The 22,043-nt window shown below is 49.6% G+C and overlaps 1 protein-coding gene across 1 annotated transcript in view; it reads right to left on the bottom strand.

Annotated features, from left to right (window-relative positions):
• The window catches only part of LOC147678728 (IgGFc-binding protein-like), a 247,706-nt gene that overhangs the window by 112,172 nt on the left and 113,491 nt on the right, over positions 1 to 22,043 (bottom strand). The window contains exons 37-44 of the mRNA XM_086946187.1: positions 20,169 to 20,307; positions 18,420 to 18,561; positions 17,487 to 17,683; positions 16,253 to 16,394; positions 15,894 to 16,135; positions 11,025 to 11,173; positions 9,494 to 9,622; positions 1,028 to 1,166 (exon numbers count right to left, since the gene is read on the bottom strand). Of these exons, the coding sequence (XP_086802313.1) occupies positions 1,028 to 1,166; positions 9,494 to 9,622; positions 11,025 to 11,173; positions 15,894 to 16,135; positions 16,253 to 16,394; positions 17,487 to 17,683; positions 18,420 to 18,561; positions 20,169 to 20,307 (1,279 nt within the window). The remainder of the gene's footprint in view (positions 1 to 1,027; positions 1,167 to 9,493; positions 9,623 to 11,024; positions 11,174 to 15,893; positions 16,136 to 16,252; positions 16,395 to 17,486; positions 17,684 to 18,419; positions 18,562 to 20,168; positions 20,308 to 22,043) is intronic.

Here is a 22,043-nt window from a genome sequence, read left to right as displayed (position 1 = left end):
TAATTTGAGCAGTAGCTGATGCCCTGCAGCAAGTGAGGAAAGCCTATCTCAAACCCTGGCGTGTTTGTTCCTGAGGCTTTAGAATCCTGGCCTGGCTTCCTCCCTAATATGACCATGTGCTTTTACCTGAGACTCAATCGTTAGTGCAAACTCCACTAATAAACACCCCTTCCAGTACTTACAACCTCATGGTGTACAGAGATACACCATCCGAGCTTGCGCACTGGGGCAGGCCCAGAGCTATGCGGTTGTGTGCAGCGACATACTCCAGAGATGACTAGAGTAGTTACTTTAGCTGCACTGTCTTTAACAGACTACAGGGGCAGCTATGTCTGCATGTGCCTGTCTAGCTCAGCCTGCAGGCAGCACCCATCTTTCCAGTTCAGAAATAAGAATTATTAAGCTAAAGCAGATTTCTATAGAGAGCCATAACTAAGGGGCAAGAGATTGTCAATGTGCTGCAAACTTGTACAAGAAATTAGAACTCCACGTGTATAAATTGGTCAAAATGCATTTCTTGTACAAATGTTCTTTGTATGCACTTTGTTTTGTTGCCTCTAGATTTTGTTTAATGTCTCCAATGTATGACCAATGAGCAGCTTATCATTGCAGGTGGGCAACTAGTGCTTGGAACACAGTGATTACTTCAGGTGGTTCAGTACTGGGTCCCCTAGCTGCTATAATTTGTCCAACCTCATTAAGGAAAGCCCTTCTCTAGCTTGCTCTTTACCAAGGGTAATAATGCAGTGACTCTATAGCCATAATAACGTAGCAGCGATCCCCCATATTGTCCGTTGTGCCGTAGATTCCCTCTGAAAGCTGCAATATAGACAGACCACGAAACATTCGTACAGGTGAGACTGGGGGTGTCAATCACCTGATTGAGTAGTAGGGAGCCTGTCAGGATGTTGTAGTGCATATACACACACATACACACACAACCAGTTTACGTAATGAGGTTGCTCTTGAGAACTGCTGACGCTTAATGTCAAAGCCATCTCCTAAAGGATTCAACGAAGGTACTCACATTTGGGCTGATCTTGTTGTGGCAAGCTTCGAAGGGACCCTTAGGGTCAGTGAGGATTCCGCAGTAGGCCGGGCCCTCGTATGACTCCCGCTCTTCCTCTGTGCACTCTGGAACCACCACAGAGCTGCTTGAGTTACAACTGGAAGTAACGAGAGACCGAGTGGGAGAAAGAGTGAGAGAAGGTCTGGAAAGCCACAGAGATCAGAAGAAGTGATATTTTGTAGTGTCTTCCCAGTTCACCCAGTTTTGACATCCTCAATTTCTACAGGTGATGACATGTACTCAAATCAAATCAAATCAAAACAAGCTTTATTCGATTTGAGATTAAAATCATAAAAGCATTTTTACATCCGTATATATATTAAAAAACATTTGAGGTATCCTAATATCAGTCAATACAGTGCAAGAATGGCTTGTTTGATCATTAAAAGATCTTTTACGTGAAGATTCGTTAAAAACAACTAAAAAACAGGCATTTCATTAAAAAACATCATCAATCCAGGGTAGAAAAAATGGCTTAATACATAGATTTTCCCCAGTTTACAACAGATTTTAAAAAGCATGAAACAGCGTAAACTATGTGGTTATCATCTAGCTGTAACATTTTCATGTATGCAGATCTGCATTTGCGGATCCCCCAGCGCCTAAGGAAAGGTATAAAAAATCGTTTCCTGGGACTCGTGTAAAACTTGCAGAAAAACATGATGTGGATGTTTGATTGGAGTGAGGCGCTGTCACAAGGACATGTCAGTTTGGTAGTAGACCATTCGTTGCAAGTAGGGAATGTGACCATTTGGAAAAAGGACCCCAAACGTAAGCGAGACAGCAACATTCTGGGGTAGGGGATCTGTACCAGGGCTAGGTAAGGTTGAAGTCCCTCCTTCGGTGTAATTTCCTGGTAGCTGAGCACTGTACTTTTCGATTGTTCACTGTTCCATCTGATGGTATCTAAATGGGTGGTCATCATCTTTTTCAGTGCTGTTCTGGGTATCCCTTCTAGGGTACTAGGATTATCGAAGAACTCAGGATGACCTAGTTCAGTAAATAGAGTTCTCACATAGGATAACCATTTGATGTTACCTAGCCCGTCTAGTGCTAAGCAGTCTTTAATAAGATCTCTGTTCAGGGTGGCTTCCTGTGTGGCCCATACCTTATGCCAAAGCAGGATAGGGGACATCTTAATAGTGTCGCTTATATAGGTAACTCCTACCTCTATATGTGACATTTTTTTTTTTTTGCAGAGTTATAAACCACAGGATACAATGAATCAGCCAGTGCACTTGTGAGATCCCCCCGTCCAATAAGAATTCCCAGTCGTACACAGCCATTCAGCCCGCATCCTGGAGGCCGGGCGGCATATTATATCGCTCAAGAGGAACACATCACAGTGCACGTCCCATAGGGACCCTGGTTGAAAGATCGTTTTGCGTATCTGCTTTTACCCCCCCACCCACAACAACATTCCCGTCAGCCATCCCAGTGATAGTCAGTGATGTCGCCCTTGTCGGGACCTGCCCTAGGCACTATGGGTCGACACACCTGGCCGCTCTACCCAGCCATTCTACCCTCCACATAGTATCCACAGTCCCAGTAGATCCAAGGCCCTAACAAGCGACCCTCTAATGGCTTCCGGCCCTCCCCAAACACCCTGCAACCAACCCCCCCAATGCCCCCCCTCCCCTGGCAACTGCTAAGGTGTGCGCCTCGTTCTGTCGAATTGGATGGGTCCACTACAGTGCGTGGTACTATACTTCTGTGTCCGCCCCGCGGTGTCCGGCGGCTTAGTTCTCGCCATCCTCATCCTCTACCAAAGAATCACGCAGAGCCTGTACCACTAACTCCCATGCACGCGCCGCATCCAATGCCTTCTCATTCCCCAACTTCACAGCTTGCTTCATCCGGAGCACACTCTCGCAGTCAGACCACCGCAGCAGCTCATTCTTCCATCTACGCAGTGAGGGTCCCCCCCCTGGACTTCCAATGCCACGATATTTCCCTCTGCGCCAATATCAGGCCCAGATCTATGAATTTGCTTGTCACCCTGGTGTGCTTAGTATGCGGGAACCAGAGCAATAGGCACGCCGCCATGTCGAATTCCACCTCCCTATCAGTCACTTCATTCAGAAGTTCCCCTACCTCCGCCCAATAGGTCCCCAGTTGCGGGCACCCCCAAAACAAGTGGTCCATGTCCGCTCCCGGGGACGAACACCGCGGGCAACAGGCATCCGGCACCTGAAAGTACCGCCGTAATTTCTCAGGAGTTAAATAGGCCCTATGGAGCACATAGAAATGCACCTGCTGAAAACGCGCGTTTCTAGTGCCCTTCCACGTGCGTCGCAGGATGTGACCCCATGCCGTGTCCGGTATGGGCCGGCCGACGCTCACCTCCCATTTAGCCTTAAGCCCTTGGAGTGGTTCCAGCCCCTCGTTCAGCATCCTATTATGGAGGCACGTCACAGCTTTGAACGTACCAGCCGCCATCACCACATATTGGCACGCCATAGTCGTCGTGGGTTCCAGGAGCCCCTCTTTCCAGTGCTTTTGTATGGCAGCCACTACTGCCGCGTGTAGGAGGAAGCCTCCAGCAGGCAGCCCGAACTGGTCCCGGAGCACTTCGAACGGCGCCAAAGCCCCATCTATGTACAAGTCGCCCACCACCTGCAGTCCCGCCTCCTCCCAATCCAGCAACGGGGACCAATCTCCTCCGTGCGGCAATGCCGTCAACATCCCGATCGGGATCTCCGGGGCATAAGGCCGCGATGCCCTCGCTCTCCGAAGGCTCCTTTGCCAGCACAGCCGGAGCGTCCGCTCTTCCATGGTGAGGGCCCGTAACTCGAGCCGCTGCTGCATGATGATGTAGGACAGCACGTGGCGTTGTATTCCCCGATCCCGGTCCCCCTCCGGGCCCCGGAACACCCTGGCTACGTTCTGTGTAAGGACCTGCAACTGCGCTGCAAGATAATACAGCTCGAGGTCGGGCACAGCCATGCCCCCTTCCAGCTTGGGGCGAAGTAGCGTGCTCAGGGCTACTCTACGGCGGCCGCGCCCCCATAGAAAGCCAATTATCAATGACCGCAGTTCTCTAAACACCCCCTGGGGAATCCAGACAGGCAGCGTTCGGAAATAATAGAGGAAGCGGGGGAGCGCCACCATTTTCAACAGTGCTATCCTGCCCAGGACTGTCAGCGGGAGGGTCGACCAGAAAGACAAGCTACCCCGCAGCGCCCGGACACAGCGGCCAATGTTGCCCTCCAATAGGTCCGCAGCCGCGTGGTAAATGCGGACACCCAAATAGGTGATGCAAGAGGGTTCCCATACCACACCCAAATCGCTGCTAGGGGCTGGCGATCCCGCTCGCAGCGGGAACACACAAGTCTTCGCCCAATTGACCTTAAGGCCCGACAGCCGGCCGAACTCAGACAACAAATCCATCGCTCCAACCAATGCCCCCGAGGTGTCAGCTAGGTACAGGAGCAAGTCATCCGCGTATAGCGATATATAATGCCACTGCCCGCCACTAACTATCCCCGCGTATCGGTCACCTGACCTCGCACGGACCGCCAAGGGTTCCATCGCCAGGGCAAACAATAGGGGGGAGAGAGAACATCCCTGTCGTGTACCCCTGCCCACCGGGTACGCCGCAGACACCAGGCCGCCCAATCGTACTCTCGCCGTCGCCGAGGTATATAAGACCCTCGTCCACCTCCGAAACCCCTCGCCCATGCCAAACCTCTCTAGTACTCCATCCAGGAAAGGCCATTCCAAGCTATCAAAGGCCTTCTCGATGTCCACGGACAGAACCGCCGGTGCTCCCTCCCTGTCCAAGATGGCGTCCATTATTCCCACCAGGCGGCGGATATTCAGCGCCGTGCTCCTCGTGGGTATAAACCCGGCCTGGTCCCCGTGTACCAGGCCCGTCATATGCGGGGCCAGCCTGGTGGCCAGGATTCGACTCAGGATCTTATAATCCACCGTCAGCATGGACAGCGGGCGATAAGACCTCACATCCGCGGCATCCCGGCCAGGCTTGAGGAGCGGTACAATCAAGGCCTCCCGCATGGACCCAGGCAATGCCCCCGTCTCAAAGGCTTCCGTATACACCACCAGCAGCCTGGGCGCCAAGCTGTCCACATATTGTTGATAGAATTCAATTGGCAGTCCGTCCACCCCGGGCGTCTTGTTGCGGGCCATATGTTTGATGGCCACCCGTATTTCCATGAGCGTGATCGGGCTACCCAGCTCCTTCACGTCTTCCTCGTCCAGGACCGGGAGCTGCCTCTCCCCCAGGTATTCCGCGATGTCCTGAACCCCCACTCCCAGCTGACTCCGGTATAGTTCCTCATAATACCCCCTAAATCGTTCCAATACCGCTGCCTGGGAGTACACCATCTCTCCCTGCGCATTATTAATGCTGAGAATCGGGCAGCCCCTAAGTTCCGGGTTAGCTAGTCTGGCCAGGAGGGTACCCACCTTGTCCCTTTCTGCGTGTGCCCTGATGATGTACTGCCTATAGTCATAGCACCTCAAACGTTCCGTCTCAGTGGCAACCACTTCCTTCGCCTCCAACAACTGGGCCTGTAGACCTGGCCTAGCCGGCCTGCGGCGCTCCAAGTCCCTCAAAGTTTCTTCCGCTTTCGTTAGGTCATTCAGCACAGTCGTACGAGCATTTGAGAACCTACCCAAACACACCCCTCTCACCACCACTTTCATTGCATCCCATTCAATAGACCTACTCGCAGCCGTGCCCTCATTCACTCCGAAATAACTATCAATGCCTTGCCGAACCGCATCGCTGAACACAGAATCCTCTAGTGTCTCCGGCCGAAGCCGCCATGTTGGTATCACTGAGCGCTCCCTCTGCCACTGAATGTGCACCAATAGGGGGTTATGATCGGATATAGTCCTAGCCAGGTACTCCGCATGGGTAATCAATGGGGCTAGGGATCCCCCGCAAAGCACTGAATCGATCCTGACATGTAGATCATGGAGAGCGGAATAAAAGGAATAATCCCTGGCTCCCCTGTGCCGCTCCCTCCAGACATCCAGCAACCCCCACCGTTCCTGCCAGTCCTTCCTGTGCGCGGCCAGCCTGCGCACCGGAGAGTCTACTAGGGGGGGATGGGACCTATCCAGAGTAACATCCGTAATCGAGTTGAAGTCCCCCCCTAACACTATCGGACCCGCCAGGAAAGAGGCCAAGGACCCCGAGAGACTATCAAAGTATCGGCCTTGGTCAGTGTTCGGTGCATAGACACAGCAGAAAACCACATCCCGTCCATATAACCTCCCCTCCACCGCCACAAACCTGCCATCCGGATCTACTACTTGGTTCAGCACTTGAAAGGGTATCCCCGCCCACACCCAGATCAACACCCCCCTAGCATACGCTGAGTAAGTGGTGCCAAACACCTGGCCCCGCCATCTTTTCTGCAAGGCAGCGCACTCTTTTTTGGTGAGATGAGTCTCCTGGAGCATAGCAATCTGAACCCCCCTGCGTACCAGATATGCATGGACTTTGTGACGTTTCACCATGGTCCGCAGCCCCCGGACATTCCACGTTAGGCATTTCAAGTTAGGTAATGTCCCCATTCCAACTCCGTACAGTCCGAATCAAATAACAAAGGTCCATGGCCCCCCCAGTGCAGTTGCCCCCCCCGAACATTCCCAAAACTGAAACACTTCCCAAACCCCACTCCCCAGGACAGAGCACACGAACCCAATGGCCGCCCCCATCCAAACCTTGAACCAACTTCTCACACTCTTACCCTGTGGTCTCCACCACAGTCGACCTTAAGGGCCCAAGGGGGGTGAGTCGCCGCCGACCCCAGCTAGCGGAGCCCGCACCCCGCACCTTCATCCCCTCCAAAGCACACAGCTCCCCCTCCCGGCAACCTGCCCTCCATCAACAGGATATCACCCTACCATGAAGTCCCGATCTAGTCCCAGTTCTATCGCAGCCGCAGAAAATACCATCCGATGTCTGTGGGGTTACTATCGGCCCCTTCGAGCTTTCCGCCTCTGAAAGTTCCTCTCCTGTTCTGCTGCCTTCCCCTCCCGAGTCTGTTTCTGCCCGTTCACTGTTCTGTTGCGATCCTGTAATGGCCGCCGTCGCTGCGAGCGCATCCCTCTTCTCCGCCGCCATTTGAGCCTCCCGTTTCTCCCGCTGGCGCCTGTTGCGGGATCTGATGCGTTGTGACTGCCTCACCCGGGGCTGCTTGGGTTGGTCTCGCCTACTTTGGTGTGATCTGTCCGTCCCCGCTCTATATGACTCGAGCCATTGCCAAACTTCGTCCGGAGTCTGGAAAAAGTGCGTAGTGCCGTCCATAATGATCCGCAGCTTGGCTGGGTAGAGCAAGGGGTACTGGATGCCTTCCTCCCTGAGCTCCTTCTTCACAGCGAGGAACGATGCCCTGTTCTTCTGGACCGCTTGAGTGTAATCCGGGAAGATCGTTACCTTACTGTTCTCCACCTCATACGGGCCCGACATCCTGGCCCGCTGGATGAGAAGATCCCGGTCCTTGTAGTGGAGGATCCGCACCGCCATCGGTCGGGGGGGGGGGCGGCCAAGCCCCGGAGGGCGAGCAGGCACCCGGTGAGCTCGCTCCAGAGTGAAAAAAGGAGTAAGCCCCTCCGGTGCCACCACAGTTCGGAACCAGTTCTCCATGTAGGCCACCGCATCCTCCCCCTCAATCCGTTCCGGCAGGCCTACGACCCGCACGTTGTTCCGTCTATTGCGGCCTTCGGCATCCTCCGCCTTCCGCTCCAGCGAGTCCAGTCGGGCCAAAATGTCCGTGATCCTGTGCTCCGCGGTCACCACCGATGGCTTCAGGTCCAGCAACAGCTGGTCATGGTCCTTGACCCTGTCTGCCAGCTTCGCGTGATCCGCGCGTAGCAGCCCCAGGCCCGTGGCCACTTGGGCAATGTCATTGTGCAATGCTTCCTTAGTGGAGGTGATCGCATCCAAACGCCGGTTCAGCCGCTGTTCCTGATCAGGCTCCGGGGAGGGACTCTCACTCAGCCGAGTTGATGTCGCTGAGTCCCCCTCGCGACTCCCGGGCATCGGCCCTCCGATCGCCGCCATGCCAGGGTGCTGCGTCACAAGTCCAGTCGCCCGTTTAGCGATTACGCCCGTGGTTCCGTGCCGGTCTCCGGGCACCGGGCAGCGCCATGTCCCCGCCGACGCTCTCAGGAACAATGGCCAGGTGGACGGGCTCCGTTCCGTCACCCCCCTCCGGCCTGAGGGGGGGAGGATGAGTCTCAGGGCGGTGGCCAACGAGGGTCCCCGAGCTCCTGGGTGAATCAGGTCAGCGTCCCCTGGTCTCAGGACACAGCACCGCCAATCCTAGTGCCTCGGGCAGCCGAGTGCAGGATCTCTTGCCACTCGGCGACAACTTGGCTCAGGGCTGAAGTTCGGGACCGTCCGACCTCCTCGCCGCCATTTTCTTCTCACCCTCGGCAACACCTCGGCCGCCTCTTCTCTCGATCTTCTCGGGGCCAGCAGTCCCCCAGCGGCTCTCCGATTGCGCCCAGCTGTCCCCTTACACTTCAGAGGGCAGGAACGTCGTCTTCGGGTCGCCTAGGGTCCCGAAAACAGGAGAATTAGCGGGATTCCGCGCGGAGCTGCGAGCTCACGCCGCCATCCCGATCGGCGTCCAAGCCACGCCCCCTACCTCTATATGTGACATGTATGTAGAAGTTGTTTTTGGAATTCCCAGTAGATGGCAAATGAATTGATTTTCACAGCTCTGTAGGGAATGATCTTTCTCAATGCCCCATAACCCTGCGCCATAAGTAGCTGTGGATACACACTTCGCTCTATAAACCTGGATTAATTCCTTGACTGGTTTACCCCCAATTTTGTCAGAGAAGGAACGCAAGGCACCTAAGGTTCGACTATAGGCCAATTTCCGGGCTGCTATGGCAGCCTGCCAGCGGCCCCGCCTGTCGAACAAAATTCCCAGGTAACAGTGTCTTCCTAGTTCACCCAGTTTTGACATCCTCAATTTCTACAGGTGATGACATGTACTCTTCCTGGTCAGGATGGAGATGCTGTAAAATCCTGTTTCAAGTGATGTCTGTCCCAGACTGCCTCTCTAGTTGATCTTAAGTTCTCTAGCGACTGATCGTCATTTGCCGCTTCGTCCCACAATCAACCCCAAGCAGCAAACTCTGCGCCCTTCGCATCAAGCTCCACCTTTGTGGACATTCTTGCCAAACCTTTAAAAGAAAGCATGTAGCGTATGCAGGTGAGACGCATCAGGTTTGGGCCACTCACATGTCAATGACCAGCCTAACACGCAGAGGAAGTTTTACCGGTTACATATAACAAGCCAGGTGTAATCGCTATTTCACCCACCAATAAAGCAATGAATTGCACTAGTTGTACACTGCAAGCAGAATGTCCCCCGTACTTACACAAGAACATAAAGATAAAGCACACACGAGAAGGCCTGAGAGATCACTCACCTTGGGTCGATGTTCCAGCTATTTCCAAAATCGTTGACCCCGGTTACCAGCTCCCGATCTGGGGTCATGAAGTCATTACCGGGGAATCCATTGTAATCACCACATAAGCCACACAACTCACTCTGATAGCTGCAAAGAGAAGAGCCAAGTCATTGAGGTGATGTCAACAGGTCATTATGAGTTCACCCAGTCAATCACAAGTGAGTCTGTGGTGGCCAACACTGGGTTGTTGGGTAGGTTGAACTGTGGGATCCAAGCCAGCAAGAACCCATGCGTCCAGTCCTAGGCATTCCTCTTACCACCGTTTACAATCTGGGACTCTAGTCCAGTTGTTTCAAAGGAAGCGAATTAAGACTACAGCTCCCACAATGCATTAGTGCAAAACTACCTGCAGATCATTGGTGAGGGCCAATTTTCCAACAGAAAAACACATTTAATATTTGGGATCCCACTGCCCCCATTATGAAAAAGCTGAGAATGATATTTAACTGATGTGGCCCCATCATGTTACCCCTTCACTTCCTTCTGCTGACCCCTCTGCAACCTTAGCAGCAGGTTTGAGAAACCCTCAGATTAACTGGTTACAGGGAGAGCAGTAGCAAAGGATGCTGTAACACTGATCCCTTTGTTAACTAGAGGAAAACACTGATCATAAGCAGAGTTCTCTCAGCAGAGTCCATGGGGTGGGACCATAAGCGGGAATAATGTAATACTCTCAAAGACGCTACAGCTAATTTGTGGCAAAAGAACACCTCCAAAGACCTTCCAGATCCCTTGTAACACACTGACCATCACCCCCAGTTACTAGTTTTGTGGCAGGAGAACACCTCCAAAGACCTTCCAGATCCCTTGTAACACACTGACCATCACCTCCAGTTACTAGTTTTGTGTGGACACAAGTGTGACAGAGTATCGCAAAGAATAGAGTTAATTTCCAGGTGGTAAATTGCATTAAACCGTGTAAGCTTCGGGCAAATTTTAGTAAATAAGGGCTAAGTTTCTTAGAAACAGCAACTTAAAATGGAAATTGTAAAGACAGAGTCCCTCTGATTTCTGCTTCAACAGTTCTTGGTCTAGTCTTGACCATGATGGTCGCAGCATCACCGGGTATTGAAACTGGGCCAAACCGTCAAGTCAAGTGCTGAACACTTTTTCAGAAATTAAAAGGGAACTAAAGTATTAGCAAAGATGTGAGTGTAGGAAAGAGTCATGTGCTGAGGATCAGGCTGCCTCTATTGGAACTGAAGTTTCTGTTAAATGGATTGAAAAGTCATCTTCTCAGGCTTTGCCTACACGAAACAAGAGGACTATTGGGGTGGGGGAGGGGAGACAGACAATGCTTTCATTGGTCTGGGATGTGTATTGGGTCTACACATTTCACCTGATCCTTTGAGCAGACTGTTGATGTTGGGCACACCATGGAACTCAGAACATCTCATATTAGCAGTGGCAGGGCCTACTCCAAAAAAACTTTGTGGGAGTGTGCAGGCTGGAGTGGTGCCCTATAAAAAAAAAGTTTTTGCACACTCACTCGCTGGTCACTTTCACGTCTGCATAGTGGTTGCCATCATAGCGCACGACAAGGCCAAAATCAGTCTGCACCACCATGTACTTCCCAGAGGAGGACACGGACAGGCCGGGAGCAGGAATGATGGGGATGTTCACAGTGACTCCGTCCACCTGGAAAACATAGAAAATCAGAATTATTTACACAAATATACTTGTTAGAGAAATGGACAGAATTTTTTTTAAAAAAGAGGATTTCACTCTAGAAATGACCAGGCGTTCCATCTGTGGTCATGTGCAAAGCATTAGCACTGACAAATGTTGCGTTGGCCTACAATGTCTTGTTGACCATCACCCAAGCTCTCCTGGCTCAACTTCCTGGATGGTTATCCATATGTGTACCTTATATATGACGACCTCACGCTGGCGATCCCTTTGTCCTCCTAGATTCTCCTCTTCTGCGCTCCCCCTCTCTGCCCACACCATTGTTCAGTGTTCCATTGTTTTGCAGCTAGGGGAGCACTACGTACATCTCATACGTTCATAAATATATGCAACATGTATACATGCTGCTGAAAATTTGCCTTCAAACTTTAAAGATTTAAGTTGAGCCAGTCTTACATTGAGTCCAAATTCTCACCCTTCAACCTTTATGTAACAATGCAATAAAGACAAAAATTTTGGACTCAAATTCCTTTTTTCGGGGAATCTGAGAAAAAGGCAAAAAAGAACAAGATGTTGAAAAATTCTGATTTTTAGAACAAACCTCCACAAATGTGAGAATGGCAGAAATTAAAAATGTACTACCTTTAGTCACATTGGGCCTACACAGTGCTCTGCAGAACTGTAACCTTTGAAACAATCCAAGGCAAAGGCTGTCCTCAGATACTTTACGCTCTGTCGCAGTATAAACCGAAGTCAATATTTCCCTGGTGTCACACACTGGTGCCTCACAATGCCAACCAGGTTTAACTCCACAGCAGGCATGAACACCACCGAGGGCATGAACGCCACAGAGGGCATAAACGCCACAGAGGGCATGAACGCCACAGAGGGCATGAACGCCACCGAGGGCATGAACGCCACAGAGGGCATGAACGCCACCGAGGGCATGAACGCCACAGAGGGCATAAACGCCACCGAGGGCATGAACGCCACCGAGGGCATGAACGCCACAGAGGGCATGAACGCCACCGAGGGCATGAACGCCACAGAGGGCATAAACGCCACCGAAGGCATGAACGCCACCGAGGGCATGAACGCCACAGAGGGCATGAACGCCACAGAGGGCATAAACGCCACCGAAGGCATGAACGCCACCGAGGGCATGAACGCCACAGAGGGCATGAACGCCACCGAGGGCATGAACGCCACAGAGGGCATGAACGCCACAGAGGGCATGAACGCCACCGAGGGCATGAACGCCACAGAGGGCATAAACGCCACCGAAGGCATGAACGCCACCGAGGGCATGAACGCCACAGAGGGCATGAACGCCACCTAGGGCATGAACGCCACAGAGGGCATGAACGCCACAGAGGGCATGAACGCCACAGCCATAGCTATTTCAATGAGATGCCAACATTTTGCAGCTCAGTAGGTGACAGAAGTTAAAAGACTGAGGACCTGATTCACAAACGGCCTCCGCACACTTGGCTGAGGCCCCGCAGTCGTGGGAATTCTCCACACTAATGGCGGAGGCCCCGCAGTCCCGGGGAGTCCCCACACTCATGGCGGGGGCCCCGCAGTCATGGGGGATTCTCCACACTCATGACGGGGGCCCCGCAGTCATGGGGGATTCTCCACACTCATGGCGGAGGCCCCGCAGTCGGGGGGAGTCCCCACACTCATGACGGGGGCCCTGCAGTCACAGGGGAGTCTCCACACTCATGCCGGAGGTCCCACAGTCGTGGTAGAGTCTCCACACTCGAGGCAGAGGGATTCCGCCCTGATTGCAGGGACTCCCCTATGACTGTGGGGCCTCCACCACGAGTGCGGAGGCCCTTTGGGAATCAGGCCCTAAGAGTGGAGGTTGGGGGAGTAAACAACATTCAGAAGGAACACAGTATCTATCAGACCAACCTTACAGAAGGGATGTCACTTTTTCTTGTAACACCAAATGTTTCCTCCAAAGATTCCTCCTCTTTGATAACATCTGTAACTAGTTTAATATGGGGGGGGGCGCTGATAAGCAAAAAGGGGCTAGACTACACAATATTCTTCTTGCCAACTCTTGCAATCTGCTCCTCGAGCCAAATTTCTGTCTCTACTACCAGAACTCTTTGAATGGGGACTGGGTTTTCTCTCTGGTTATAGCCAGGCTCAAGAATCCCCTCCCTGTCCATCTGTGGTCTGAATTAAGCATGACCAAATTCAGGCCATTACTACAGACTTGGCTTTACTCCCAGTAATTCTCATGTCATTGTCAGCCATTGTCAATGTTGCCTTCTTCATTCCAAGTGCAAAAAACATTTGCTGAAAGTGGGCTTCATAAATAACACAAAATAAAATCACAAATGTGTGGAATCACTTATCTTCCATGCAAGGTTTCAGCCTTGGCATCCAGGTCACAGCAATAACATTTTGTAAATTATGGTGAGAAGACCCACTGGCTGCCTCCCAAATGTCCTGCAAACCCTTCCCTGCTCAGGAATGGAGGATTGAGGTGTCTACAACTTGAAGAGTTTGTGATTATTCCTTCAGATACATTCCTCCAGCGTCCCCATAGAAGGTCTTGAAACTTGAGACTTTCCATCTTGAAATTATCTGTTTATCTGTTTGGTTGAAGGAACGCCCTTGGATCTACTACCAGAGACAAACGAAATGTGCCTTTTCACCAGTAAACAATTTTAAGAGCGAGATATTCCACGTCATAACTGAGATGAGGTCTCCCTGAGAGGTGATGTGATGCATGGGAGGAGACCTCTTTGTGGACAGAAAGCGAAGGATCGCAAAGAAAAGGTGATCAGGTTCCATCAAAGAGCTGGAGAGCACCACAAAATTTCCTGTAATATTTGAGGAGTGTCAACCTTGGTGAGTTAAAAAACAAAATCGCTAAGTGAATCCAGAAGTTTCTTTATTCATGTACCTGTTGAAAGAGCGGCACCCAAAAACAGTCAGAACTTTCCAAACTCTCTTCTTGGAACAAGAATGTGTCTGTCGTGACCCCCCTAGTTCATCCTGTTCATGGTGGCTCTTTACCACCTTCTTAAGGATTGTCTGTGAAGTCTACTCTAAGACCTCGTCTCCGTGTGCTGCTTTCCTTGAGTTCGCCAGTGGAAGAAGACGTTTGGAATACAAAAGCTGTTCACTTTTCACTCGCTATCGGGAGGATCCCATGGTCAGTCATGGAAGCGTGACCCACTCCAAGAAGAACTTCATTATTCTCTCTCCCACCAGCATCATTTGCTGCAAAGAGCTGACTGGAATGGCTTTCCCTAAGCTACAGATGTCACTGTAGCTAACGTGTGAGCTGATGTCTTTATTCTTGTCTGTCCTCTGCCCGCGGGAGGCTTCCAGGGAGCCGCCTCTCAAAGCATCAAGCCCTGGCAAAGCTACAGCGCTGCGGGTTTGGAGGCATACATCTAAGTTACTGGTCTGCAGGCAAGCTACAGCTTTGTCTTGATGTCACTTCCCAGGGACCAAGGGGCATCGCTTCCCCTCCATCTCACATTTAGAGGTCCATCGGGAATCTGGTCCCTACTTCTTCAGTCCTTAAAGGATCATCCAGTGATAGTACTGGGAGGCGTCCTGCCAGGAGTATAGCTAGACTGCAGGATGCAGAACTATGTGCCCCTCACCCTTAGCCCTATGCCCACCTTTCACATCACTCCACACTGATAAACCTCTGTTGACTCCTGAACAAAGAACGTCATTCAAGACCCAATGGCTTGTCCATCAGCCCGCCACAGATGAGCAGCTCTGCCTAACCAACTTGTTGTCACATCAACCAACCATAAGCCATACTGGGCATCCAACAGACAAGTTTTTGGCCTGCGCCTCAGCAGACCACCTTAGCTCCAGCAACCTCCTGCCATCATTATTACATTCATCGGATTCACATCCCAACCCCACCTTTCATTTAAACACCACAATGAAGCATCCTCCGGGCGGCACTGGGTATTTGCAAAAGCAACAAGAAACCACAATAGGAGCAGCCGAAACCCCCAAGAGCTTGCAGTCTGCCTGGACTCTTTACAGGTCTCAATTCTAAATATCAACATTAAGACCAAAAACATCTTTCCCTACAGTGACATGTCCAAGATAGTGGATTCCTTGACACACAGGGGAGATCCTGATAACCAAAACTGAAAGGAAGGCGTTGATGTTCCTGGAGGACAGCAAACCCTCCACCACCACTTGGCAAAAGGCCTTTATGTCAGACAAATGACCCTCGTCAGTCACTCCCAAAAGGAGTGCTGGCATCTGGACAAACTACTGTAGCATGGGCAGACCTGGCATCTTGTTCATACACTGCCAGGGTCTGCAGTCAGGGATAATTGACAGAAAAGTACCTGTCACCTTCCCTCTTGATGGTTCAAACACTTGGGCACTCACAGTTTAAAACATTGTATGAAAAGACTGTTTTTGTATTAAACAAATAAAAAATAGCAGAAAAAGGGCTCTAATTTAGCATGGACAGGTGACCGTGGCTATTAAATGACCAGTTTTGGTCGCAGGTAAAGAGCTGTAATGTTATTAGCACCCACTAAGGAATGAATATTCCAAGTTAAAGAGGCAGGAACTGGAAGAGAAAAAATGGGGCAGATGACTTAGAACAGCAATCATTTGCCTTCTGTCACTCAGAAGCCTACTACTCTCCAGAGATCTGCATCTTGGTTTGCTAGGTACCACCTGGCCAAATAAGCACCCTTTATTTTTCTCGATATCCTACCTGGACAATCTTATTCTTCAGCAGAGCCACGCGCACTCCGTACACCTCCACGTAGACCGCCTTGATGTACGCTACGGTGAGCGTGTTCCATCGGTACTCGTTGGAGCCGTACACTGCGAAGGGGGTCCGGCTGGAGTTGCAGGGCTTGGCCAGGACGTAGGTGCAGTTGCCATGGAAGTCGTACTTCCTCTTGTCGAAGGTAGAGTAATGGGGGTCACCGGAGACGACGCAAGTGGAGGAATCTGCAGATGAAGAAGCAAGTTAATGATTTCACTCAGGAGGAGAGAACGAAGAAGGACATGAAGGAAGATTAAGGAGGATGAAGGGAGGTGAAGGCTTCCTGATGAGGCAACCCTTACCTTTGGGGAAGCATCCTTGCGTGCCAGTGTGGTTCGAACAGTACTCGTCTGGGGCACAGCTGGTGTCGCTGCATTTGATGGTATAGTTTGCCAGGCACTGGCACTTCTCCTTACAGTTGTCCGAAAAGATGACCTCACCCGGCTAGGAGTCAAAAGACAGATCAACATGAAAACTAAAGAAGCAACCAAACCATTATCCAAGTGGAGGCTGGAAAAATAACATCTAAACGGGACACGCCGTGCGGTCGCCATCGACAACAGACAAAGTGATCATGAGCCTATGAACGGTTTCAGAGATTCCTAATTCTAAGTATTAAAATATTTGCAAAATGGATACAACTTTAAAAGCCCATTTAGGAATGATATGTGGAATGGCAGGTCAGTGGATTGGCAGAGATTTTTATGGAATGCAGTCATATTTGGATTTCCATTTCACAACACAGATTAAAAAAGTTGGTGAAATACAAACCACATTGATCCCTTTTCTGATTCAGGAAGCTTGGTGTCCATTTGGCCCAATGTTCCCAATTAGGAGGACAGGTTCTCTAGACCTAATTTAAGGCCTCATTTGAGGGCCTTAGGTTTACAGATTGTCTTACAGCAAACAATAGATGGAGTCATAGGGGCCTCGGGTTTACAGGTTGTCTTACAGCAAACAATAGATGGAGTCATAGGGGCCTCGGGTTTACAGGTTGTCTTACAGCCAGTCATAGATGGAGTCATAGGGGCCTCGGGTTTACAGGTTGTCTTACAGCCAGTCATAGATGGAGTTATAGGGGCCTCGGGTTTACAGGTTGTCTTACAGCCAGTCATAGATGGAGTCATAGGGGCCTCGCGTTTACAGGTTGTCTTACAGCCAGTCATAGATGGAGTCATAGGGGCCTCGGGTTTACAGGTTGTCTTACAGCCAGTCATAGATGGAGTTATAGGGGCCTCGGGTTTACAGGTTGTCTTACACCCAGTGATAGATGGATTCATAGGGGCCTCGGGTTTACAGGTTGTCTTACAGCCAGTCATAGATGGAGTTATAGGGGCCTCGGGTTTACAGGTTGTCTTACACCCAGTGATAGATGGATTCATAGGGGCCTCAGGTTTACAGGTTGTCTTACATCCAGTGACAGATGGAGTAATAGTGAGGTGCTTCATGTGTTGGTAGAGCATGTTAAAGGTGAAGGACCTGTACTGGATAAGTATGAAAGCTCTTGGGGGACACACAGAGAAGTGTTTATAGTACCTGGTACTGCTGCCCGTTGTAGGTGCACCTGCAATCCTTCTCCTTAACACACTGCTCCCCGTTGTGCACAAATCCGGCGTTGCAGTGGCATCCTTCCACGCATGGGCGGTCACAGGACCCAGGGCGGGGATCCCAGCAGGTGGCTGGACAGGCGGAACCACATGGATCGAAGTGGCTATTGGGAGGACAAGCCAGTGCTGGGGGAAGAGAAAAAGAATGTTCAACTTGGGTTTATCAGTTGGCCTTCGCCTGGTCAGCCATATTGAAATTGTGCACAGTTCCAACTGCAAGCACTTTACTATGTGCTCTTGAGAAAACAAGAATCTTTTCTGGGCATCCAAGCATCTTTGACTTTTTCAACAAGTCCCTGGTTAGGGTTTGCAACTGAGAGATGTAGTGACTGAGAAACACCCACCAGCGGTGTAAGACAATTGCTGTATTGTGAATAATGAACCTCTACGAGTACCCTTACTATTTACTAACCTCCCCACAATGTGTTCTTCCATATGTGAGATGAAAGCTGACCTGATGTTAGTGGACCCACACTAACCCTCACTTGACGAACAAGAAGGCACCTATCTCAGTACGCATCTACCCAGGTACCTACGGCTGCAAGTCAATGTGTACAACAACAGAGAGAAAAAAAATCATAAGTAGATTGTCTATCTTGGCCTAAAAACTCAAATAAAAACAGAACAGTGTCAAGACGGTGTACAAGCATTACAGTAACTTTGTAGAGGACCCATCTAGGACTATCCAAACAGTCCAGGGTTGAAGGCTATTCATTAAAAATAATGAAAATGCAATGCCTCCATGGTACAATAAATTAGCTGTCAGAGTCCAGCAGACACTTCTTCATGTCCAATAGAGGAGCAAACCATTAGGGATTGAATTTCAAGAGGTAGGAGAGAGCAAGGTAGCGAGATAGCTTACGGCAGAAGGTCTCATTCCTCCAGGGCCGCAGGGTGACGTTCCTCTCTTGGCACTCGTTGACGTAGGACTCCAGCGCCTCGCACAGCGGTCGCTGGCCTGGGCCCAGCTCGCACATGTCGTACACGCAGTCTTTGAAGAAGGTCTGTGGGATGTAAAGAAGGAGCTGTTATTTCAATGACCCATGCATCGCGGAGTCTAGTCATTGTGTCCTGCGGCTCTCAAACTAGCAGGTCCGATGTGGATGCTGCAGGTTTAAGAGCCGCCTGTTAAATGCACTGGGCACCAGCTTAACCATGGTGTCTTTATAGCAGAGCTCTCACCTCTTTCTTAGACTCTTAGCAGTCTTAGATTCCACGTAAGTCGTTGTTCCTGGTATTAGAAATGGCAATATAGGTTTTCCCCTCTTTCCATGATGGACAGATACTAGATGTTATTTCGGATACATTCCTGTAGCAAATTAGGTATCTCAGACCTCTATGAACATTCATGGTTTGTATGCATTGTATATATTTGGACATTAACCCTCTATATAGAGATATGGTTCATTTCCACAATACTACTTCTATCTGACCTTCATCTGTCCATACATGTACCTGCTTAAACATTCAACACAGAAAGGTGCTTCTATCCTCCCATCCATATATCCTTCAGTTCAATCTGTCTAACGCGTCAATACTTCTATTCCTTTCTTGATTGAGTTATGGTCCTTAAATCCCTCCATCAATCGTGTGGCTTTCCCAAAGTGATTTATCCATCTGTCCACCTGTCCTTCCACCTACCCATGCATTCTTCCGTCAGTTGGTTTATCTGACCTTCGGTTCATAGGTCTGCCTCCATTCTTCTATGTACTGGCCCATGCAATATACCTTTACTCTATCTACTCAGGTTTTACCTATCCATATATATGGGCTTCCATCTATCCATGCACTGACCCAAGCAGTCTTTATTCATCTGCTGATCTGACCTTCTTTCCATCCATCAGCCTGTGTTTCCACTCAGCCATAACCTAACCACATAGTCTTTCACCAGGATTTCTGCCAACCCTTGGGTGCATCCAAACATCTTTGCCTTTTTCATCAGTGTGCCTGCATCTCTGCACCCATGCACTACTCATAACTTCCAATTCCTCTTTCCTTTTGACTTCCATCATTCCATCCTCTTAATCCCATACCCTGGCATCAGTCTTTCCATTTGACCTTGACAAACATATTAAACTTCTCCCCAATCACCCAACAACCTATCAGTTCATCTTTCATTCGTCTGACTACTATTTGCACCTCACTCCATCCTTGGGTCCATCTACTGGTCAACCCAACCAGAAATGTGTCTGCCCGTTACAATCTAAATTCTTTGAAGGCAATCAGCTCTGGCAGAGCCTTTGTCTGCACTTTAATGAGCCCAATGTATGCATGCATATATATTATAGGGATGCATATATTGAGTCAAAACTAGCTGGTCAGCAAGTGCGTGCCAAGAGCATGGAGCATGTCCACTTGCCATATTCATTGCAATCCACACAGCTTCACCTGCATTCTAACCCTTCTGCTCAGTTCTAGGACTTTATCCTGCTGCACAGTTCCATGGCTTCATCCATTTTCCCAGTTCTCCTCTTGCTAATGCCATGTCTTCAGACATGCCTCGATTTCTTTGAGGACTTAGTGGTCCTGCCAAGCTCACTGCTCACTCTGAATCCTGCAGACCAGGAACATCTCTACGCTGACTGCTGTGGAGGTAGTGAGCCGCACTCACGTTTGGGTTGATCTTGGTATGACAGGGTGCAAACGGGCCATGGGGATTCAGCAGGATGCCACAGTAGGCCGGCCCCTCATAGGACTCTTGTTCTTCCTCTGTGCATTCTGGGACCACAGTGGAGCCGGTTCCATTACATCTTTGGGAGAAGAGGAGAACAAGGTGCAGAAGGAGAAAGACAGGACAGTGAGTGGGATTAACCATGTGACATGGAAAAACAGAACAAAAAGGTGGCTAAAACTTAACATTTGTGAGACATGGCAGAAGAAGGCTCCTATCTCCATAATTTTTGCATCAATGAGGACGTATGATGGAAGGTGGCCTACAGGGTAGACGGCCAGCTGTGGAACAGGATAGCTGGCTTCTAGCTCGTGTTTGCACATTTAATCAAAACGCTTCATCCTCTGCAAATAACGAAACCTAGCCTTGTCCCAGTGAACCCAACCAGCAAAAACTATCAATACTTAAGAAAAGGCTAACACCCAGTGTTACGCTCTACATAAAAACTGTACAATTTCACTGTCATAGTAGGATATATTATTGTACATGTGGTATAAAGTAGTTTGTATCCACAAGCTTTTGTTGTCTGTCTACTGTGTTAAATAAATTAAGTTTAGAAAAAGACTTTATATTTTTATATAATGATTTAGTATTCAGAGATCAAGGACAATGCACTCTGCCTTCTCACGTCATGTTGCATGACAGTGATAGCACATCTACTACATATACACAATGTATTGGCCTAACCACTACACCCCAAGGGAAGTCTAGATAAGTGGAAGTGGATACATAGTTTGAGGAAGAAGTGCAGGGGATGTACTGGATGCAATACCATTGTGGGTCAATGTAGTGTCATACAATCCTGCACTCTACTCGCTCACACTGCGCAGCCATCGCGTTGGAGGCTTCTGACATGACTGAACCCTAAGCGTGAGAATGCCAATAATTAACCACAATACATCAGAGCACACTCGATCGGTATATCTGTAATCCAACAAGCAATTTAGACAATAAAACAGTGGAAATTCTTCCACAAATTGCGTTCCAATTGTCCTTGTCAAGTATCCTTTCAATTGAGTTTCAAACAAAATCTTGAATCAGGTCTTTTCTGTTAACTTTTATTTCCAATTTCCAAAAACACGAAGAGCAACAGCAGCCGACACGCGTTTCACCCTCTGGGCTTTTTCAAGGCTCTAATTTGAATATTTTTTGTTTCAGTATCCAATTGGTGCTGACCCAGCTTAGTTGAGCGAGGCGTCCGTATTGATTATTGCAGAAATACTAGCGAATGAAGTTTTGCCCAAAGTGGAGCAGTAGAAGGATAATGTCAGACTGTAGAATTCTTTTAGGCGCTACTTCCTATTCCTGAGGACCGCTACCATTCTTCAGCAGCTTGTAAGTGTATTCGGACCTTGAAAAAGCCCAGGGGGCGAAACGCTGTTTTATTGTCTAACTTGCTTGTCGGATTACAGATATAACGATCGGGTGTGCTCTGATGCATTGCGTTTAATCATTGTTCTAGTCTTAGAGATGAAAATACCCTGGTGGGTGGGTAATGTAACATCATATGAGCACCCCAAAGTAGTACTGTTGAAACATATCATTTAGACTTAGTTTGTCATTAGATGTGCAGATCAATAAGCAAACCCCCGACGCTCTGGAAGTAAACAGTTACCAATAATAATGGCCTAATTACCTACTGACAAAGAGGAAAGACAACAAAAACACAACGACTAAGTAGCAAACTTTTCAGAACTTGGTTGTGTCCACCATTTCATTTAGAACACTCAACAACTACCCCATGACAATGACTCATATGACTTCCCCCAGTGGGACTCAGACCAACGAACAAGTACTTTCTTTCACATCAGCCAA

This window comes from Lissotriton vulgaris, chromosome 12 (assembly GCF_964263255.1).
Source record: "Lissotriton vulgaris chromosome 12, aLisVul1.2, whole genome shotgun sequence".
Lineage (NCBI taxonomy): Eukaryota > Metazoa > Chordata > Amphibia > Caudata > Salamandridae > Lissotriton > Lissotriton vulgaris.
This window is presented reverse-complemented; position numbering and strand designations above follow the sequence as displayed.